General features: G+C 41.5%; 1 protein-coding gene across 1 annotated transcript in view; it reads right to left on the reverse strand.

The window, feature by feature from the left end:
• The window catches only part of IL1RAPL2 (interleukin 1 receptor accessory protein like 2), a 1,633,909-nt gene that overhangs the window by 22,536 nt on the left and 1,587,489 nt on the right, over nt 1-23,884 (reverse strand). Inside the window, exon 10 of the mRNA XM_073599302.1 lies at nt 21,597-21,767. Within this exon, the coding sequence (XP_073455403.1) occupies nt 21,597-21,767 (171 nt within the window). The remainder of the gene's footprint in view (nt 1-21,596; nt 21,768-23,884) is intronic.

The following is a 23,884-nucleotide window of genomic DNA, read 5'->3' on the forward strand; positions in this document are numbered from 1 at the left end:
TGACAGGGGTATAATCCTCTACTGCTGTAATCCTCCTCTGTAATCCTCTCACCAAAAAAAAGAAAAAGTGTTGGCTTTGGTTCTAATTTAGTTGCAAAATGAAACGGTAATGTGTGACAACCCCCAATTCCCTGATTTGTTGCTAAATGCAAGATAGACCACATTATGCTTCTTGGGTCCAAAAGCAGCTGCAAGACAGTTTTACAAAATGTTCTGTATTTTTTCTAACCCAAACATACATTTTTAAATTTGTGAAGATATCAAGGCATAGCGTTACATATTTTCTTTTCTCCATTAAGCCATTTCTCAGCCATACATTTCTCTGCACTCTGCAATCTTTTTTTTTTAGGATCAAACTTACCTCAGTGGATGCAGCATCAGTTCCCCGGTGCCTCTGCACTAAGGTTTTCAGAGCTCCTTGAGCAGAGAGCTGTAGACTGTCATTTTCAGCTCTCTGCTCTGCCCCCTCCTCGCTCATTGGAGCGCTGGGCTGTGGAGGGGCCGGGGGCAGCTGGCTCAGGCTCTCAGCGGTTGGGTGTCAGTCCAGGCACCTGGCGGATCCAGACTCACAATGACGCGGTGCCTGGACTGACTTCCGTGACATCAGCCGAGAGCGGACTTCAGCCCGCTCTCTGCTGAAAACGGGTCACAGAAGTGCAAAACGAATTGCACTCCTGTGATCCATAGAAGAAGCACAGCCAAACAAGCTTTGGCTATACTTCTCCTTTAACTGAATTTGCCAGTGTAGTGCCAGTTTTACTGAAACACTGGCTATACTTCTGTAGTTTTGTCTATCACTTAGATATAGAACATCTTACTTTTAGGCTATAGATAAGCAGCAAATAAAGTATCTGTCACGGAGATTAATTTACATAGCTGTAACACAGTCTATGCTACAATAATTACCCTTGCAGTTTTAGTGTGTGCCCACATAAATTAACCGCATTATTGTTTTTTGGAGTGGGTAGTTTAGCTGCATCATTTTTACCCAGGACATATGCATACAGTAGCTTTAGGTTTTCTGCCAATTAATGCAATCTAATCAGGTAAACACAAATGTAGAAAGTACAGATTTGGGGCCGGTTAAAACAAGAATGAAGTGCAGGAAAGGAATTTTTGAAAAGTAGGGCATGCGCTACTTTTTTTGCGTTCTGGTGTGATTTGCACCATGGGCTGCAAGATTGCACTGCAGAGAGAGCCACTCCTCACACTCCTCATAGTAATCAATCTCTAGTTCTTTTTTAATTGCAACAATAGAATATTGTCATGAACACTTTCCGGTTGATTGCCCTTTTTTGCAGCACCTATCATTAGCTCAGGGCCCATTCACACCAGAAATTGCATTTTGTATTTCCTTGCATATGCATTTCTATTCATTTGACATAGTTACATACTTGATTTGATTAGTTACATAGTAGGTGAGGTTGAAGAAAGAGTCCATCAAGTCCAACCTATGTGTGTGATTATAGTCAGTATTACATTATATATCCCTGTATGTTTTGGTCGTTCAGGTGCTCGCAACCTTTCTTCATAACTAATATTCTCCAGACCCTTTATTGGCTTTGTTGCCCTTCTTTGTACTCGCTCCATTTCCAGTACATCCTTCCTAAGGACTGGTGCCCAGAACTGGACAGCATACTCTAGGTGCGGCTAGACCAGAGTCTTGTAGATTGGGAGAATTATCGCTGTATCCCTCTAGTAAATCCCTTTTTTAATGCATGCCAATATTCTGTTTGCTTCGCTAGCAGCAGCTTGGCATTGCATGCCATTGCTGAGCCTGTCATCTAATAGGACCTCCAGGTCCTTTTCCATTCTAGATTCCCCCAGAGGTTCTCCCCCTAGTGTATAGATTGCCTTCATATTTCTGCCACCCAAATGCATTATTTTACATTTTTCTACATTAACCACTTGCCGACCGCCGCACGACGATGTACGTCGACAGAGTGGCACGGGCAGGCAAAAGGACTTACAGGTACGTCCTTGCCTGCCCGCGGGTGGGGGGTCCGATCGGACCCCCCCCGGTGCCTGCGGCGGTCGGCAAATCTCCCCCGGCGATCGGTGGTGAGGGGGAGGCCATCCATTCGTGGCCCCCCCCTCGCGATCGCTCCCAGCCAATGGGATCATTTCCCTGCCTCTGTATTGTACACAGAGGCAGAGGAAATGATGTCATCTCTCCTCGGCTCGGTAATTTCCGTTCCGGCCCGAGGAGAGAAGACAGGTATGTGAGTGCACCAACACTACACACACAGTAGAACATGCCAGGCACACTAAACACCCCGATCCCCCCCCCGATAGCCCCCCGATCCCCCCCCACTCCCCCCCCCGTCACAAACTGACACCAAGCAGGTTTTTTTTTTTTTTTTTTTTTTTTTTCTGATTACTGTATTGGTGTCAGTTTGTGACAGTTACAGTGTTAGGGCAGTGAGTGTTAGGCCCCCTTTAGGTCTAGGATACCCCCCTAACCCCCCCTAATAAAGTTTTAACCCCTTGATCACCCCCTGTCACCAGTGTCACTAAGCGATCATTTTTCTGATCGCTGTATTAGTGTCGCTGGTGACGATAGTTAGGGACGTAAATATTTAGGTTCGCCGTCAGAGTTTTATAGCGACACGGACCCCCATATACTATCTAATAAATGTTTTAACCCCTTGATTGCCCCCTAGTTAACCCTTTCACCACTGATCACCGTATAACCGTTACGGGTGACGCTGGTTAGTTCGTTTATTTTTTATAGTGTCAGGGCACCCGCTGTTTATTACCGAATAAAGGTTTAGCCCCCTGATCGCCCGGCGGTGATATGCGTCGCCCCAGGCAGCGTCAGATTAGCGCCAGTACCGCTAACACCCACGCACGCAGCATACGCCTCCCTTAGTGGTATAGTATCTGATCGGATCAATATCTGATCCGTTCAGATCTATACTAGCTTCCCTAGCAGTTTGGGGTTCCCAAAAACGCAGTGTTAGCGGGATCAGCCCAGATACCTGCTAGCACCAGCGTTTTGCCCCTCCGCCCGGCCCAGCCCAGCCTACCCAAGTGCAGTATCGATCGATCACTGTCACTTACAAAACACTAAACGCATAACTGCAGCGTTCGCAGAGTCAGGCCTGATCCCTGCGATCGCTAACAGTTTTTTTGGTAGCGTTTTGGTGAACTGGCAAGCACCAGCCCCAGGCGTCAGGTTAGCGCCGGTCGCGCTAACACCCACGCACGCAGCGTACACCTCCCTTAGTGGTATAGTATCTGATTGGATCAATATCTGATCCGTTCAGATCTATACTAGCGTCCCCAGCAGTTTAGGGTTCCCAAAAACGCAGTGTTAGCGGGATCAGCCCAGATACCTGCTAGCACCAGCGTTTTGCCCCTCCACCCGGCCCAGCCCAGCCCACCCAAGTGCAGTATCGATCGATCACTGTCATTCACAAAACACTAAACGCATAACTGCAGCGTTCGCAGAGTCAGGCCTGATCCCTGCGATCGCTAACAGTTTTTTTGGTAGCGTTTTGGTGAACTGGCAAGCCCCAGGCAGCGTCAGGTTAGCGCCAGTCGCGCTAACACCCACGCACGCACCGTACACCTCCCTTAGTGGTATAGTATCTGAACTGATCAATATCTGATCCGATCAGATCTATACTGGCGTCCCCAGCAGTTTAGGGTTCCCAAAAACGCAGTGTTAGTGGGATCAGCCCAGATACCTGCTAGCACCTGCGTTTTGCCCCTCCGCCCGGCCCAGCCCAGCCCAGCCCACCCAAGTGCAGTATCGATCGATCACTGTCACTTACAAAACACTAAACGCATAACTGCAGCGTTCGCAGAGTCAGGCCTGATCCCTGCGATCGCTAACAGTTTTTTTGGTAGCGTTTTGGTGAACTGGCAAGCCCCAGGCAGCGTCAGGTTAGCGCCAGTCGCGCTAACACCCACGCACGCACCGTACACCTCCCTTAGTGGTATAGTATCTGAACTGATCAATATCTGATCCGATCAGATCTATACTGGCGTCCCCAGCAGTTTAGGGTTCCCAAAAACGCAGTGTTAGTGGGATCAGCCCAGATACCTGCTAGCACCTGCGTTTTGCCCCTCCGCCCGGCCCAGCCCAGCCCAGCCCACCCAAGTGCAGTATCGATCGATCACTGTCACTTACAAAACACTAAACGCATAACTGCAGCGTTCGCAGAGTCAGGCCTGATCCCTGCGATCGCTAACAGTTTTTTTGGTAGCGTTTTGGTGAACTGGCAAGCGCCAGCGGCCTAGTACACCCCGGTTGTAGTCAAACCAGCACTGCAGTAACACTTGGTGACGTGGCGAGTCCCATAAGTGCAGTTCAAGCTGGTGAGGTGGCAAGCACAAGTAGTGTCCCGCTGCCACCAAGAAGACAAACACAGGCCCGTCGTGCCCATAATGCCCTTCCTGCTGCATTCGCCAATCCTAATTGGGAACCCACCACTTCTGCAGCGCCCGTACTTCCCCCATTCACATCCCCAACCAAATGCAGTCGGCTGCATGAGAGGCATTTTTATGTCCTCTCGAGTACCCCTACCCAACGAACCCCCCCAAAAAAGATGTTGTGTCTGCAGCAAACGCGGATATAGGCGTGACACCCGCTATTATTGTCCCTCCTGTCCTGACAATCCTGGTCTTTGCATTGGTGAATGTTTTGAACGCTACCATTCACTAGTTGAGTATTAGCGTAGGGTTTCAGCATTGCACAGACTAGGCACACTTTCACAGGGTCTCCCAAGATGCCATCGCATTTTGAGAGACCCGAACCTGGAACCGGTTACAGTTATAAAAGTTACAGTTACAAAAAAAGTGTAAAAAAAAAAAAAAAAAAAAACACAAACAAAAATATAAAATAAAAAATAATAGTTGTCGTTTTATTGTTCTCTCTCTATTCTCTCTCTCTCTATTCTCTCTATTGTTCTGCTCTTTTTTACTGTATTCTATTCTGCAATGTTTTATTGTTATCATGTTTTATCATGTTTGCTTTTCAGGTATGCAATTTTTTATACTTTACCGTTTACTGTGCTTTATTGTTAACCATTTTTTTGTCTTCAGGTACACCATTCACGAATTTGAGTGGTTATACCAGAATGATGCTTGCAGGTTTAGGTATCATCTTGGTATCATTCTTTTCAGCCAGCGGTCGGCTTTCATGTAAAAGCAATCCTAGCGGCTAATTAGCCTCTAGACTGCTTTTACAAGCAGTGGGAGAGAATGCCCCCCACCGTCTTCCGTGTTTTTCTCTGGCTCTCCTGTCTCAACAGGGAACCTGAGAATGCAGCCGGTGATTCAGCCAGCTGACCATAGAGCTGATCAGAGACCAGAGTGGCTCCAAACATCTCTATGGCCTAAGAAACCGGAAGCTACGAGCATTTTATGACTTAGATTTCGCCGGATGTAAATAGCGCCATTGGGAAAATGGGGAAGCATTTTATCACACCGATCTTGGTGTGGTCAGATGCTTTGAGGGCAGAGGAGAAATCTAGGGTCTAATAGACCCCAATTTTTTCAAAAAAGAGTACCTGTCACTACCTATTGCTATCATAGGGGATATTTACATTCCCTGAGATAACAATAAAAATGATTAAAAAAAAAAAAAAAATGAAAGGAACAGTTTTAAAATAAGATAAAAAAGCAAAAAAATAATAAAGAAAAAAAAAAAAAAAAAGCACCCCTGTCCCCCCTGCTCTCGCGCTAAGGCCAACGCAAGCGTCGGTCTGCCGTCAAATGTAAACAGCAATTGCACCATGCATGTGAGGTATCGCCGTGAAGGTCAGATCGAGGGCAGTAATTTTAGCAGTAGACCTCCTCTGTAAATCTAAAGTGGTAACCTGTAAAGGCTTTTAAAGGCTTTTAAAAATGTATTTATTTTGTTGCCACTGCACGTTTGTGCGCAATTGTAAAGCATGTCATGTTTGGTATCCATGTACTCGGCCTAAGATCATCTTTTTTATTTCATCAAACATTTGGGCAATATAGTGTGTTTTAGTGCATTAAAATGTAAAAAAGTGTGTTTTTTCCCCAAAAAATGCGTTTGAAAAATCGCTGCGCAAATACTGTGTGAAAAAAAAAAATGAACACCCACCATTTTAATCTGTAGGGCATTTGCTTTAAAAAAATATATAATGTGTAAAATTTTTTCATGTAATCAAAAAGTGTCAGAAAGGGCTTTGTCTTCAAGTGGTTAGAAGAGTGGGTGACAAATTTTTTTTTTTTTTTTGCACAAAGTTGTCACTAAATGATATATTGCTCAAACATGCCATGGGAATATGTGAAATTACACCCCAAAATACATTCTGCTGCTTCTCCTGAGTACGGGGATACCACATGTGTGAGACTTTTTGGGAGCCTAGCCACGTATGGGACCCCGAAAACCAGGCTTTCTAAGGGCGTAAATTTTTTATTTCACTCTTCACTGCCTATCACAGTCTCGGAGGCCATGGAATGCCCAGGTGGCACAAAACCCCCCCAAATGACCCCATTTTGGAAAGTAGACACCCAAAGCTATTTGCTGAGCGGTATAGTGAGTATTTTGCAGACCTCACTTTTTGTCACAAAGTTTTAAAAATTAAAAAAAGAAAAAAAAATTTTTTTTTTTGTCTTTCTTCATTTTCAAAAACAAATGAGAGCTGCAAAATACTCACCATGCCTCTCAGCAAATAGCTTGGGGTGTCTACTTTCCAAAATGGGGTCATTTGGGGGGGGGTTTGTGCCACCTGGGCATTCCATGACCTCCGAAACTGTGATAGGCAGTGAAGAGTGAAATCAAAAATGTACACCCTTAGAAATCCTGAAGGCGGTGATTGGTTTTCGGGGGCCCGTACGCGGCTAGGCTCCTAAAAAGTCCCACACATGTGGTATCCCCGTACTCAAGAGAAGCAGCAGAATGTATTTTGGGGTGCAATTCCACATATGCCCATGACCTGTGTGAGCAATATATCATTTAGTGACAACTTTGTGCAAAAAAAAAAAATAAATAAATAAATAAATTGTCACTTTCCCGCAACTTGTGTCAAAATATAAAATATTCCATGGACTCAACATGCTTCTCAGCAAATAGCTTGGGGTGTCTACTTTCCAAAATGGGGTCATTTGGGGGGGGGTTTGTGCCATCTGGGCATTTTATGGCCTTCAAAACTGTGATAGGTAGTGAGGAGTAAAATCAAAAATGTACGCCCTTAGAAATCCTGAAGGCAGTGATTGGTTTTCGGGGCCCCGTATGTGGCTAGGCTCCCAAAAAGTCCCACACATGTGGTATCCCCATACTCAGGAGAAGCAGCTAAATGTATTTTGGGGTGCAATTCCACATATGCCCATGGCCTGAGTGAGCAATATATCATTTAGTGACAACTTTTTGTAATTTTTTTTTTTTTTTGTCATTATTCAATCACTTGGGACAAAAAAAATGAATATTCAATGGGCTCAACATGCCTCTCAGCAATTTCCTTGGGGTGTTTACTTTCCAAAATGGGGTAATTTGGGGGGGTTTTGTACTGCCCTGCCATTTTAGCACCTCAAGAAACGACATAGGCAGTCATAAATTAAAGGCTGTGTAAATTCCAGAAAATGTACCCTAGTTTGTAGGCGCTATAACTTTTGCGCAAACCAATAAATATACACTTATTGACATTTTTTTACCAAAGACATATGGCCAAATACATTTTGGCCTAAATGTATGACTAAAATTGAGTTTATTGGATTTTTTTTAGAACAAAAAGTAGAAAATATCATTTTTTTTCAAAATTTTCGGTCTTTTTCAGTGTATAGCGCAAAAAATAAAAATGGCAGAGGTGATCAAATACCATCAAAAGAAAGCTCTATTTGCGGGAAGAAAAGGACGCAAATTTCGTTTGGGTACAGCATTGCATGACCGCGCAATTAGCAGTTAAAGCGACGCAGTGCCAAATTGGAAAAAGTGCTCTGGTCAGGAAGGGGGTAAATCCTTCCGGGGCTGAAGTGGTTAAACCTCATTTGCCATGTACTTGCCATCCCATTAATTTGTCCAGCTCTTCTTGCAAGGTTTCCACATCCTGCGGAGAAGTTGTTGCCCTGCTTAGCTTGGTATTGTCTGCAAATACAGAGATTGAACTGTTTACCCCATCCTCCAGGTCATTTATGAATAAATTAAATAGGATTGGTCCCAGCACAGAACCCTGTGGGACCCCACTACCCACCCCTGACCATTCAGAGTATTCCCCATTCATCACCACCCTCTGAACTCGCACTTGTAACCAGTTTTCAATCCATGTACTCACCCTATGGTCCATGCCAATGGACCTTATTTTGTACAGTAAACATTTATGGGGAACTGTGTCAAATGCTTTTGCCAAGTATAGATACACCACGTCTACAGGCCTTCCTTTATCTAGATGGCAACTAACTTCCTCATAGAAGGTTAATAGAATGCTTTGGCAAGAACGATTCTTCATGAATCCATGCTGATTACTGCTGATACCATTTTCATTACTAAAATTTTGTCCCTAGTCCCTTATCATCCCCTCCAAGACCTTGCATACTATTGATGTTATGCTAACTGGTCTGTAATCCCCAGGGATGTATTTTGGGCCCTTTTTAAATATTGGTGCTACATTGGCTTTTCTCCAATCTGCTGGTACCATTCCAGTCAGTAGACTGTCAGTAAAAATTAGGAACAATGGTCTGGCCATTGACTGAGTTCCATAAGTACCCTCGGGTGCAAGCCATCCAATCCTGGTGATTTATTAATGTTAATTTTCCCAAGTCTAATTCAGATTCTGTCCTCTGTTAGCCATGAGGGTGCTTCCTGTGACGTGTCATGGGGATAAACACGGAAGTTTTGGTTACTAAAGCCCCTCGATTTCCTTGTGAAGACTGAGGAGAAGAATAAATTCAATACCTTCGCCATCTCCCCAACCTTTGTAACCAGATGTCCTTCCTCATCCTTTATGGGGCCAATATGTTCTGTCCTCCCTATTTTACGGTTTACCTACTTAAAGAATTTCTTGGGATTTTTTTTTGCTTTCCTCCGCTAAGTGTCTTTCGTGTTCTATCTTAGCCGCCCTAATGGCACCCTTACATTTCTTGTTACATCCTTTATAAAGTCTGAATGCTGATGATGATCCCTCAACCTTGTATTTTTTCGAAGGCCTTCTCCCTTGCTTTTATATGCATTTTTACATTGGAGTTAAGTCATCCAGGACTTTTGGTCACTCTTTTAAATGTATTACCCAATAGGATGCATTGGCTAATGCCCTTTTTTAATATGCTCTTAAAGGGAACTCATCTCTCCTCCATGTTCTTTGTTCCTAAGATTTTATCCCAGTTTATATCTTCTAGCAAGGTTCGTAGTTTAGGGAAGTTGGCTCCTTTGAAATTCAGTGTCTTTGTATTGCCCTTATGTTTCCTATTTTTGTGATTTATACTGAAGCCAATTGACCTGTGATTGCTGTTTCCTAAATTGCCCCGTATTTCCACATCCGTGATCAGGTCTGTATTGTTGGTAATCAGTAGATCTAGTAACGCTTTATTTCTAGTTGGTGCGTCTACCATCTTACCCATGAAATTGTCCCGTGTTTACATGGATTTGCTTTGTGTTTTTTTCTACATGGTTTTGACACGGGGAAGGTCAGGTCTTGTTTTTTGTTTCCAAAGTAAAATCGACATATGTTGCATTGTGTTTAAAGGTGTTGATGCACATTTGTATTGCAAAAACACTTCTTAATCCTGCTTTGCCATAAGCAACATACAGGTGCATCTCAAAAAATTAGAATATCATCAAAAAGCTAATTTATTTCAGTAATTCAATTCAAAAAGTGAAACCCACAAATTATATAGATTCATTACACACAAAGTAAAAGAAAGCAATGCTTGAAATATCATTTTTGATGATTATGGCTTACAGCTAGTGAAAACCCCAAATTCAGTATCTCAGAAAATTAGAATATTGTGAAAAAGTTCAATATTGTAGACCAGGGATATGCAATTAGCGGACCTCCAGCTGTTGCAGAACTACAAGTCCCATGAGGCATAGCAAGACTCTGACAGCCACAAGCATGACACTCAGAAGCAGAGGCATGATGGGACTTGTAGTTTTGCAACAGCTGGAGGTCCGCTAATTGCATATCCCTGTTGTAGACCCATGGTGTCACACATTCTAGGGTAAGTCACTAAAGGTCATTGCTAAAGAAGCTGGCTGTTCAGAGTGCTGTATCCAAGCATGTTAATGGAAAACTGAGTGGAAGGAAAAAGTGTGGTAGAAAAAGGTGCAAAAGCAACAGGGATAATCGCAATCTTGAGAGGATTATGAAGCAAAGGCCATTCAAGAATTTGGAGGAGATTCACAAGGAGTGGATTATGGCTTTATTCAGTGCGTCAAGAGCTACCACACGCAGACGTATCCAGGACATGGGCTACGACTGTCATATTTCTTGTGTCAAGCCCCTCCTGAACCAGAGACAACATGTCAGTGGTCTAAGGTCCTCTTATCAGATGAAAGTAAATTTTGCATTTCATTTGGAAATCAAGGTCCCAGAGTGTGGAGGAAGAGTGGAGAGGCACAGAATCCAAGTTGCATGAGGTCCAGTATGAAGTTTCCACAGTCAGTGATTTGGGGAGCCATGTCATCTGTTGGTATTGGTCCACTGTGTTCTATTAAGTCCAAAGTCAGTGCAGCCCTCTACATGGAAATTCTAGAGCACTTCATGCTTCTCTGCTGACCAGCCTTATGGAGATGCTGATTTCATTTTCCAGCAGGACTTGGCACGTGTGCACATTAGAGGTCGACCGATATATCGGCCGATATTTGGCTTTTTTTACTTAATCGGCATCGGCCGATTGTGCTGATAAAAAAAGCCGATTATAACTTCAGTGGGACTTGCAAATGACTTCTGTAATAGAAGTCAATGCAAGTTTCCTAAAGGTTATCTGTAGAAAGACTTCTCTTCTCCCTGGGCAGCCCGCCAAGTCTGATAAGAAGAAACATTGTATCTTTTCAGGTTCTTTTATCAATGAGCTGAACTCTGTGTGTAGAAGCTCTTAGTTTAACCATTTAAAGACTAAATCTTTTCTGACACTTGTTGCTTACAAGTAAAAATCCTGTATTTTCTGCTAGAAAATCACTTAGAACTCCCAAACATTATATATATATATTTTTTAGCAGAGACCCTAGGGAATAAAATAGCGGTTGTTGCAATATTTTATGTCACACGGTATTTGCGCAGCGGTCTTTCAAACGCATTTTTTTTTTTTTAAATACACTAATGAAATAAAAAAAAAAAAATAAGCAGTAAAGTTAGCCCATTTTTTTTCGTCCAAAAGTTTTGATTACCTGTTTTTGTGTATTTAATATTTAAGATATCGTTTTTTTTTTTTTTTTTATCTAAATTATACATACAAGTGAACTGATTGGAGGTTTGTTTTGTTTAATAAATGTTTAAATGTAAAAAAATTTCTGTATTACTTAAGGCTGCTTTCACACTGGAGCGGGCATGCGTTGACGGTAAAACGCATGCGCTTTACCGTCATTTTAGCGGCGCTATTCGGCTGCTAGCGGGGCACTTATAACCCAGCTAGCGGCTGAGGAAGGGGTTAAATGCGCCCCTGAAGCGCTGCTGCCGAAATGCTTTGCAGGCGCTTCGGCAGCGGTGCGCATTCATTTCAATGGGCAGGAGTGGTGGAGGAGCGGTATACACCGCTCCAAAGATGCCGCTTGCAGGACTTTTTTTAAACATCCTGCCAGCGCATCGCCTCAGTGTGAAAGCGCTGCAGGGGAGCCGTTTTACAGGCACTTTACAGGTGCTATTTTTAGCCCAAATGCGCCTGAAAAACGCCCCAGTGTGAAAGGGGTCTAACTGTTAGATTTTATGAGATGAAGGGAAAAAAAAAAAAAAAAAATTGGCCTAATATATCGGCCCAAAAAAATCGGCATCTTATATCGGCCATCGGCCACCGCGATTTCTAAATATCGGCATCGGCCAGAGAAAAACCCATATCGGTCGACCTCTAGTGCACACTGCCAAAAGTACCAATACCTGGTTTACTGATCATGGTATCACTGTGCTTCATTGGCCAGAAAACTCACCTGACCTAAACCCCATAGAGAATCTGGGGTATTGTCAAGAGGAAGATGAGAGACAGACACACAGAGGAACACCTCCAGCTCTGCAGCTCTCATTGGCCCTTTTATGACTCACCCCCCTCCCCTCCTGGCAAACTCTCACGAGAGTGAGAGAGAGAGCTGTGCATGATCTCATAAGCCTAGGCTTTTTACCAGACAAGAAACAGGAAGTGGGCTGTATAAGGTATTTACTGGCAGAAAATAAATGTTTTACTATCCAAAGTTAAAACAACAAGGGCAGAATATTTAAAAAATGACTGAAGGTCCACTTTAACCTTAATAAATGTGTGGCATTCTGACACTTGCACTGAGCAGCTGGACTGGTTGATGGTCACTTTCAGTATTACCCACAGCAATCTATAATATTTGATCTGTAATTTGTTTTCTACTACAGGTTCCAAATTAAAAGCATACATCTGAATGGTTGCTAATAGCAGTGCATGTTTATTTGAGGTTCTTTCTTGGCCTTGCAGTTTACCTGATTGTTGTGGGTTAGTGCAAATGTGAATTTATTTGCAATGGTTAATAACCCTCAGAACTATATCTTTGTTGCAAGTTGATGTAGTAGTGAATAAACCCCTTAACATGTTAAAGCTCAAAAAATGAGCCCTGGGCATAGAAGAACTAAATAATGTCAAAAGGTAGTACTTGACAGAGATTTTAGATTTATAAATATCTGGGACAATTTGCCACATGGATACATCTCACTCAGTGCTTGAAATCAAGAGCAGTATGCCAAGGCATTATTGTACGAGATGGAAAGATTTGATTAGATATTCATAGTCTCTAAAGATGCATGAAAAGGATTCTGTGTTCTTTCAGAGTATTTTTATCACAATAGAATTGTTCTTAACATTTGGGACAACATACTTCTTGTCATGAGCCCAGGGCAGCCTATTACTATACCACTTAATACAACAATGTTACTGTTGTGCTGAATATGCAGAGATGGAGGTGAAACGACTTTATCGTGTATTTTTTTTCCTTTGTTGACTAAAAGTGCAAACCAGGAAACATTTTGTAATACATTATAGTCTCGGATAAACAAAAACCACAGCAATCTACTGAATTGGGCAAGAATTAATTAATGTGTCCTCCTCCTCACAGACTTAAAGTGATACTAAAGTCATTTTTTTTGTCTTAAAATACAAAAAAAGATGTTATATTTACCTGTTCTGTACAGCGGGATTGCACAGTGTGGTCCCTTACCTGTTCTTTGGCAGTCCCCCGCCAGTGCTGCCTGCTCCTCCTCCTTCCAATTCCCCACTTAGCAAGTCGGGTGCTATGGGGGCACCCATGCATGCATGCTCCTGATCCGGGCTGTGTGCATCCATAGACACACAGTGCCAGTAAGCCATGTCCCTGATCCCTTCTCACAGGTTTTGACTGACAGCAGCAGTAGCCTATGGCTACTGCTGCTCTCAGTGTTTCCTATGAATCAATCCAGGAAGAGAAGGAGAGTGGCGATGTAGCCAGAACAGTAGTGGATCAGTAGGAGGAGTCAGATAAGTGTATAGGGATGGGGAGGTAGGGTAGGTAGTAGGGAGTTTTTTACCTTAATGCAAATAATACATTAAAGCGATTGTAAAGTCCCTATTGAGAAATCCTATAATCCCCTCTCTTACAGGAAGATACAATGTACATATCTGTTTTTTTTTTAAATTGTTTTACAAAATACCTTTTTACAGCATCGCTGGGCACTCACGTGACCTACTGGTGTTCTCCTTCCTTGTCCTGAGCACTACGGCGAGAGAGGCTGAGATTCCCTGCTAATGTCAGCCGGGAAGAGAGGAGGAGAGTGGCGGGAGGTCACATGAGTGCTCAGTGGTGCTGCAAATAATGTATTTTGCGGAATCATTTTTAAAAAAGCACATTATATCTTCCTGCAAGAGAGGGGACTACAGGATTTCTCAGTAGTCATTTTACAGCTATAGCGGATGGGAAGGAGGGGCAGGGAGGAGACGACTCACACACAGACCCCCGATTACTGTGGTCAGTTTACATAGGGGGAAATAGGAACAAGCAGGATCAACTAGGTTTTTTAGAACTTAGAGATGGACAAATGACACAGAACAAGCACTATGCTGTGTTTTCTGCTTTAAAGGATCAGGATTATTATTTTTTTGTTTTTGTTTTAAGGTTACAAGCACTTTAAGGTAAAAAAAACTATTTTGACTTTAGAACCACTTTCATTTCCCAATTGATCAAACTAATGTTGCCTGCCATCGTTGTTATCGCTTTCTTTTTTGGACACTTTTCTTCCACTGCCTATCATAAGGCAACGCTGTGGGAAGAATATCATGACAATGTATTGTACAAATTTTGAGTATTGTAAAGTTGCTAATGGATATGATTTCTCACATCTACAGTACTGATCCCTGTGCATGACCATAAGTATACTGTTTCTGGGGGGAACAACTAATTGGGTAGTTTCGAAAATCTGTTCTGAATGAGATTGTTCCCTTACGCTAAAAAGCACCAATCTCCTTTCACCCAGTCTTTAAATGGACATGACCAATCAGGATGTTCACATTTGTTATAGTGGTGCCCAGTTATGGTCCCTGAGGAAGGCTAGTTCATGCTTACAGTTAAAGTGTAGGTAAATACAAAACAGTTTAGTTTCTGACGGTGTATGGAAGGACCCCTGGCAAGTTACTTTTTGTGGTCTCTCCTGCTGGGGCGATTTCCCTTCATATCCTGCACTTGAAAGGGAACAGAAAATGAGAGGAAATCTCTCCAAAGTGAACTGAATTACCATCTTCTGTAGCAATTTTAAATACAATGCTGCAAGGAGTTACACATTATGTGAAAAACATTCTCAAAGCATTTGTTGAAAATACTGTCCTCCTTGTCACAGTGACACTTCTGTAGTTTTCAGATTTAATGTTCCTGTGCTCAGCAGCAACAGTAGTGTCAGCCACCTTCACCCCCACTTGACAGTGAACACCTTTCCATTTGCCAGTTTTAAAGGACCAGTGCTAAAGTGGACAAAGGTCACTACCACCAATGTCCTCTTCAGTCCAGGAAAACTATTGACAGTGGTTTATTCTGTTCTCCTTCTATTTAACAAAATGCAATATTTGTAAATAAAGATGATCAGCGCTGAAACAACTGAAATTAAGTTATACTATACGCTGTGTCTACATTGGATGAGAAGTATAGGATTTAGAATTTTGGACTCTATGCACTTTTTTTATTTGTCTATTCCACTCTACTTTATTTGCACATTTCACTCTGTAAAGTTTATGAAGATTGTCATATTGCTTGTCTGTTAATTCCATATATGTTATTTTTAACATAATCAGCATTTTATGTATTTATTTAATTTGTTTTAGTTCTGTATAATGTTGCTTAGAAAATATTGGGTGTTTTTGCATTAAGTATCATTTACAGCTGCTGAGATGTTGGGAGAAGAAGGGACAAAAAACGTTTTATTTATTGTCCATTGAGAGATACAGGGAAATAGTAATTCTTCCACATATGGGTGATACTGTTGCTTTCAGGAGGTTGGGACACAAAAAAAAAAAAAAAAAGATGTTAGGCCAACCCCTCAATGTAACTCCAACCTTCATGCCTCAGTTTCTTTAAGGTTAGATGCTTATTCCTTAGCTCTGCTGAGGAAATTTTGTAAATTTTTTTTACCTTTTAGGATTTCACTGTGAGACAGTTTGAGTCCCTATTGATGTCTCAGTTTAACTTAAATGGAACTACTTTCTGTCCCCTGTTGGCAGTGACTTTAATGTGTGAAACTATGTCACAAAGGATCATATTTTTTAATAGGGGCCCTCCAACACAGCAAAACTTTTGTGTTCAAAAAGGTGGATCAAATGTCTAAGCCACTACTCTTCTGTTGAAATTGCTTCTTGGAGGCATATAAGTTTGTCTCTTGCATGTCAGTAATGTGTGTTCATATGTGTATAGTATTTTGTGCCTGGGATGTAGAAGATGCATTCAAAGGAAGCTTTATTAACTTACCCTTTTGAGGCATCTCTTCTGTCATGCACTTTACGGTGGCATTCCTGATTCTCACACTGTGCGCTTGCTTCAATGCAGGAGTTCTGTTGATGGGGAAGAAGAACCCCAGCTTTCAGGCAGTACAGCTGTAGTAGCTTGTAGCCAATCAATGTCTTTTTCCCATGTGAACCGCATATCTCAAAGCCATAAAGCATCTATATAAAGTGTAGCCCACTTTTACCAGTGGGTTATTGTTTCCTCATTCTAGTGGATCTCTTGGAAATTTCTTTGGTGTAGTATGAATGCTTAGGCTTCAACCTGTAGCTTCTACTTCAGACCCTGCGACCAGGTATCTAGTGCATTTGCTTTTTCTAACTCTGGCTTTTCTGTATTGTTGTTGTACCGACCTCCCGGACCTCCAGATTCAGAGAGAGCTGACATCCTTCTTCATAGAGTGGGTTACCAGGCATGGTGGGTGTAATGCAAGATGAAATGATGGGCACGGTCATTTTGTGAATGCAAATAAAGAGATTTATTGTCTCTTAACAAGAACTGTGGGAGAGAGGGTTAGGGCCAGGACACCCTTAGGTAGATGCAATGATAATTTGCAGACTCTGAGACACAATAGGCAGACAGCTTTACGGTTTAAAGCCTCCAGCCGGATGCAACTTCTGTATTGGCAGAACCCCTGTCTCCTATGGCAACTAAGCTTTTAACAGTTTCCAAAGGTCTTCATACATAGAACATGACAACAGAGTATGGTTCTTCTTTTATCTCACAGTTTCCCACTGTAGGTCTTCAATAATTGAGCTCCCAGTCTCTCACTAGACTTTCAGATCCCAGCCGCCCGCTGGATCCCCTAAACTCTTCCACAGCTAACCCGCTGCACACTCCTCAAGCGTCACCCATGCTAACCCGCTAGGTCCCTTGCTTGGCACTTGCTGAAGCTTTCCCACTTCTTCATCGTCCCCAGCTGGTGAAAAGACTGCTCTGGTACTACTTCAGACTTACTCACAGTAGTCTATGGTAATAAGGTGGATGGTTCTTTACTGGCGACTTCTTCCCCTTTACCTCCGACCATGACTGGTTCCCCATCCGGCTGAATTTCTGTAACTCGGTTGGACTCCAATCCTGCAGTCCCAACCCTATGCTGCTTCTCCTGCTCCTGTACAGGCCTAAGGCAGCCTAGCAGCCAGGTATCCCCGGGATAGGCCGCAAGCTCCTGGCCTAGCAACCCGTGATGACATAACACACATCCACCCAGACAGCCGTCCAGGTGGCAGAACCTTGATCACCTGACTCCACCCGAATAAATAGGCTCTCCCAGCAGGCCAAGGGACTAAAGAAACCCCTGCCATTTGGCTGAGACACCCCATCCATTCATAATCTGACCTTGCTATGCCCTTGTCGATCTAATGTCACCAGCAACAGTGCCACCCAGTGACAGAAGAGAAAAGGTGCTGAAGCTCCAGAATTAGAGAGGGATCAGTGGATCTTCTAACAATTAACCAGAACATTTATTATCTGACAAATTAAATTTGTGAGCAACCCTGCCTAAACACCAGGGTGCTACATAGTCTATATAATTCTGAATTTGATAGATTCCCTGCACACTAGGACTTCCTAGGTTGACTGCAGCTTATCTTGGGGTATTTTACCTCTTTTCTTCCACTCCTTTTTTTTTTTACAATAGAATCTATTAACATTAAGATCACTGCATTCCGTGTGGTACTTAACTTTTCTAAAAGAATATGTCTCTTTCTAGAGGGGCCTATTGACCTACAAGGTTGACAAACATCAGTTCATGCTGGTTTTCCCTGAATATCTGCTTCCTGTCTGGACCATGTACATAAACTGCTGGACAGGATGCATGTGGGCATACTGAATGTCCCCCTGCATCAGAGGCTCATGCGTGGCTCCTAGAGTGCTTACCCATGAGCCTGGTGATCAGTGTGTCCTCTGGAAACAGCAGAACATATGACATGGCACAGGACCAATGAAATTGGTTCTGTATCCAATCACGACACAAGAAGGAGCCGTTAGCATTGCCAGAGCCTGTAAGGTGTTTTCAAATCATACAGTGTGCCCTGATCACCACCACACCACATCCTGATTGCCAAACCACGTCCTAATCACTGCCATCTACATCATGATTACCTCTATACCATTGCATCCTGATCAACTCCATACCAGTGGGTTCACTGTTCTGGTGCTCCAGGGCCTCCAGAAATTTGATGAATCAGGAAATTAGAGATGTAATGTATGCCCCAAGAATGGCTGAAGGTGCTTGTTGGATTTTGAGCCTCTCTATGTGGCTAGGCTGTGAAAGTCTCACACATGGTATCCCAATAGTTGTGAGGAGTAGAAGAATGTGTGTGATAAATAACTTGACAAAATGACAACTTTGTGAAAAAAAAAAATATTTTTATTTACTTTCATCATTTCCCAAAAATGTTGGGAAACAATTACAACTTTAAAAAACTGCCATACCTCTTACTAATTACCTTGGACTATCTACTTTTCAAAAAGTGGTCATTTTGAGAGTATATGTGCTACCCTGCCATTTTAGAGCCTCAAGAAAGGCTGCCAGTACAGACTAAATAATATACACGAATTTGGGTTATTTTTACCAAAAAAAAGTAGCAGAATACATTTTGGCCTAATTTTAGATTATTTTATTAATTTTATTTTTTTTTTTTAATCTAAAACTAAGAAAAATGCCTTTTTTCAACATTTTCTTATGTCTTATTTTCTTATATAGCAAAAGATAAAAAAACACCAAAAGAAAGCTCTATCTGTCTCAAAAAACTGATAAAAATTTAATTTTTACTACGATATTGTATGCCTAAGTAATTGTCATTGTGTGACAGTGTTGAAAGATGAAAATTGGCCTGAACTGGAAGGAGGTGAATGTGTTCGGACTTAAGGTGGATATGTAACTGGTCACACCGAGCTTCAAGTAAATTTCACAAATTTTCAACAGCAACGACTAATATGCCCACAACAGTGTGCCTTAACTTCACAGCTTTCCCATTGTTGAAAAAAATAGAACATCTCTGAAAATGATCAATGTCCTAGATTTTGAGTACAGTAGATTGTTTCCGATAAATGAGTTCCTTTTGGAACTTATTTACTAGAAGAAAGATTCACTTTACTGACTGATTAATCATATATATATATACATATATATATATATATATATAATAATCAGCCAACTTATAACATGACCATGACACCTCTGTAACATCTATAGATGTGAATTGGAAGGTCTTTCCCTCCACATTGCTGCTGCAAGGGCTGTTATATTATGAGTTTCACATTCCCTGAAGTCAAGGATTATGGGTATTTTACTTCAGCCTCTAGCTGTTCACCAGTTGGTTTTTGCCCTTGAAATACCTTATTTGTCCAACCTTCTTTTTTCTGAGGTAAAAGGTTAGGTATCCTAGGCTTCAAATTTTATCATCAAACATTCTTGTTTTTGGGCAAATTTAGCAATTGGTCTAAGTTTGTTCCACCTGCTCTTTGTGGTGGTTGATTGGTTGTCCTTCACATTCTTTTTGAGGTCCATCATGCTTTCAGATAGCAATCTTCCCCCTAATGGTGCTACCTATCCTGCTCTGGAACACTAGATTCTTAGTGCTTTACCTTGTTAGTGGCAAATTACATAATTGTGTCCACCTTTTTAATTTAGGCGTGTTTAGGCATTCATTCAGTGGAATATTGCCTACTACAATTTCAACATCCATTGGATAACTCCTGTGTCCCTCAACTGATGACAAAGAAAATACCATTTTTGTACTTGCTGTAAAATTTTTCTTGAAGTTTATTGAGGGACTCATGTCTTGCCCCTCTGTATTCGCATTATGTACTGCTTTGCTCATACAACTGATGGTTGGAGGGAAGGTAAAAATAAGGGGCTGGTTTAACATCTTTTGTTTGGCAGTGTTCAAACCCCTTCAACTACTTCATGTCCTGAAGACATTTTAAAATGTCTAGGACTGAAGTGTTTAAAACAAGCTAATAGCTGCAGCCATGCGCTTGCTATAAGTTTTAAAAGCTGGCTATTGTCTGTTCAGTAAAAGTGATTTGGGTAGCTCTTTAGCTGCTTGATCACTTTTACTGTTGTGAGAAGAGCTGCACTGCCCCATCTGTGCTTGATTTAGCTGCAGAGGAGAGCAGAAGAGACATTGGGGTCTAATAGACCCCTGATGTCTCCATAATGTGACCAATCACTTGCCCAGGCTACCAAGAGCCACCATTAATTTCCCACAGTCAGCTCTGACCCTCTGCTATATTCACCTGGCTCAGACGTGCACAGCCTGTTATGTTTTCTGAATCTAATACCCTTTGATTTTTTGATTTTTTTTATTTTACATAAAAAACACAGAAAATCAAAGACACAGGTTCTTATTTAAAATATGACAGTGTATACCAATTAATAGACTCTGGTCCAGAATCATTTCATGGACAGTCCCACTAGACCTGTATTAGTGCACACACCATCTTACTGCCCCTCCAAAAGGTCCAAAGCACCTGAATGTAGCTGGATGTTGACAGAGCATGTGCCATCTAAGTAATATTTGTGGTAAGCTTCTTTAAAGAAGAGGTTCAGTGATCCATTTACCGTTGTGTTCCAGATCTGGGACCATTGATGTGATCAAGGGAGCTATCCAGATCTCTTTCCTAAAGAAGAATATAGGATCTTCTTAGAAGAAGCTATCAAATGAAGAAACTACTCCTTTGGACATGGGATTGCAAAGGCATGTGTGTTTAAAAGGGGTGAAGGTTAAAGGAAATTCTGTTTGAAGCTGAAGTGCACATCGTTTTGAATTTGGACGTAACAGAAATGCACAGAAAACAGAAAAAAGTACACAATTCAAGGTGGTTAAATCTTACACTACCAAAAGCTTGACTTAGTCTACAATAAAAATCAACTGGGGTCATCATATTCTGGGGGGGGGGGGATGTGGTTGATGGGTATAATTACTAGAGACATGTAGGGGGAAAACAATTTGCTTTAGAACGTGATTGGGGACAAAATTGGTAATATATTTGCGTAGGACAGGATAATATCTATTGCTGTTGGTGCTACCTGGTATGCTTAATCATAAATCACAAATTATAAAGGGGGGTTGGAGGTTACATGATAGGATGGTTAAGGGAGCTAACTATTTGAAGCAGAAAAGGATTTTTTTTTTTTATTGGAAACACTTGGTTTAGCGTCAATAATGTCTTCTTTCTTAGTAAGACTAATAAGCCCACTAGAGACTTAAAAAGCAGAACAGAGAATCAAAAGGGATGTTGTGAAATAAAAATGCTGCATTACTCTATACAGAACATAATATCAATGCACTGCTGTTATGTAAGAGGATTCTTTCGTATGTTTATTCTCCCAATCTCAGATGCGGGAGCAACTGCACCCCATTAATTTATACACAGTTATCTGTTCACAGGTCATGATCAACATAAAAAATAACAGCTCTAAATACAACTGATTAAGAGATGTTCATTTATCATTCCCAAACTCCCAGGTATTTTAAATTGTACTTACTGCCACTGGGGATCATATCTCTGTCTGGAACAAAGAGTTTGTATCCGTAGTGCTTTTCCAGGATATCTGGAAGTATCTCTAGTGCAAACTGTTCTTCCTCTTTGCTCTCATGATCTAAAGAGTCTGGATCCACTTTGGTATATGAAAGATATGCATCATATTCTTTGTTGTCTTTGAAATAAAACATGGGATAAAAAATAACAGGTCAATAGAATAATATACATATGGGATTTGCATATAAATAAGAAATTGGTTTAGCTATGTTGTGTTATACGTTATTATGATTTCTTCTCATATTTAAAGGCTTTTAATTTTATTTACGATGTTATGCCTCATGGGGCATATATTTAACCATAGCTCCTCTGGAGCAAAATTTTTAATTTTTCACATTTTTCACATACATGTTAAAATGTCTATAAAATAGCTTTAAACACACAGAACAATATATGTTTTCTGAATGCAAAGGTCCTGTAGCATAAAAATCAGTGGTTGCAATTGAATGTTGCACAATATTTGTGCAACTGTTTATCAAATATATATTTTTAGGAAAAAATACTCTACATTGAATTTTAGTGCACACAAACACAATTTAATCCCCAATTTTTATACAAAATAAAAGATGGGGTAGTGTTGCGTAAATAGATACCAATTATGTCAAGCTTTTAAACTGCATTCACCAGTTAAACAGTGAAAATTTATTGTACTCAAAGTTATCAATATGTGACGCCTTAAATGCTTTTATAACAGACATAGAGTTATTGCTTTCATTCTGACGTGCATGGTGATGTGGAACGTGTTGCTCAATCATTTGCATACACGTGTGCTCTACGGTGTGTTTTCTTTTGTATATGTGTGAGTGGGTGACAGGTGCTTTTCATTTTTTTTTATAACTTACATTTTTTTTTTATCAATAATACGCTATTACAGATCCAGGTTTAAACATACAAAAAAAAAAAAATACACAATCCAACAGATCATGACAAAAGATGTATAAAATACAAGTCAAAGGGTAAACAGTTCAATACTAGTCCCTGATATTAACCAAATGTCAGGTGTTAGTGGCAAAATTAAGTGTGGAAGTGACAAAACACTATATAAAGATTAAAATACAAGTAAAAGTAAGTAAAAGGTATATCTTTGTGGTTCAATCATAAATCAAGATTATGGTTAGTGCTCATCCTTGGAGAGATCTAGCTGCCCATTCAGATCACAGAGTACTCAAAAAAGGTGAGAACAAACAATAGATTGACTCTAGAGTTATAGAGGAGTAGTACCAGGAATAACATTTAGCCCACGTTTACATTTGGCCATTTTAAAATGCGATTTGTCATGTCAGATCGCTGCCTATTGCCTGCAACAGCACCGTCCGAATCAGTGCAACGCCGACTTTGCGGCGCCGCACCGATTCCCAGGGGCGATTTGAATAGACATCTGTGCATATCTCGCACAGATGCCTGTCAAATCGGCCTTGAAGTCGGACTGAAATGCCAGTTTGAAATTGTGCGAGTTCAGCTGAACTCAGAAGTTTTTTAAACCAGCCATCAGTGTTAGCCTCGGTTCACACCAGAGGCGGCACGACTTGCAGGTCGCCTCACCGAGGCGACCTGCACACGACTGCCGGGGCGACTTGCAAAACGACTTCTGTATAGAAGTCTATGCAAGTCGCCCCAAGTCGCCCCCAAAGTCGTCCAGGAACCTTTTTCTAAGTCGGAGCGACTTGCGTCGCTCCGATTAGAACGGTTCCATTGTACTGAACGGGACGCTACTTGTCAGGCAACCTAAGTCGCCTCACAAGTCATCCCAGTGTGAACCGAGGCTCCACGTGGGCTAAAGGATAGTTTCACCTTTTGGGACTCCGCCCCGCCCAGCTGCGTTATCCATTCTCTGTGTTCTGTGAATGGGAAAACTAGAAGGTCAGACAGCCTTTGCGGCTGTTGGCTTGTTGCTCTCAATGAACTACCACAGCACTGTTAAGCACTGTGGTAGTTCATTGAACTTCCCGTCTCAAGTGTAACTGCTTGCTTCTATCGGAGGTATGATCAAACAGATACACAGACAGTCTGCAGGACCGTGGGATTACACCCACGATCTGCTGATCAGGGGTGCAATGCTTTACAGGTCCCTAACAAAAATAATAATAATAAATGCATATTTTTTTTCACCTGCATAATTCATTTATTATTTTTCTTTATTTGGAAAGATTAACTTATCCTTTAGGATTTCAACCCATTGCTAGTTGGATTTCCACATTTTCCTCCATGTCATAGATTCCTTATACCATATGTAGC

This window comes from Aquarana catesbeiana, linkage group LG09, assembly GCF_042186555.1.
Source record: "Aquarana catesbeiana isolate 2022-GZ linkage group LG09, ASM4218655v1, whole genome shotgun sequence".
In the NCBI taxonomy this organism is placed as follows: Eukaryota; Metazoa; Chordata; class Amphibia; order Anura; family Ranidae; genus Aquarana; species Aquarana catesbeiana.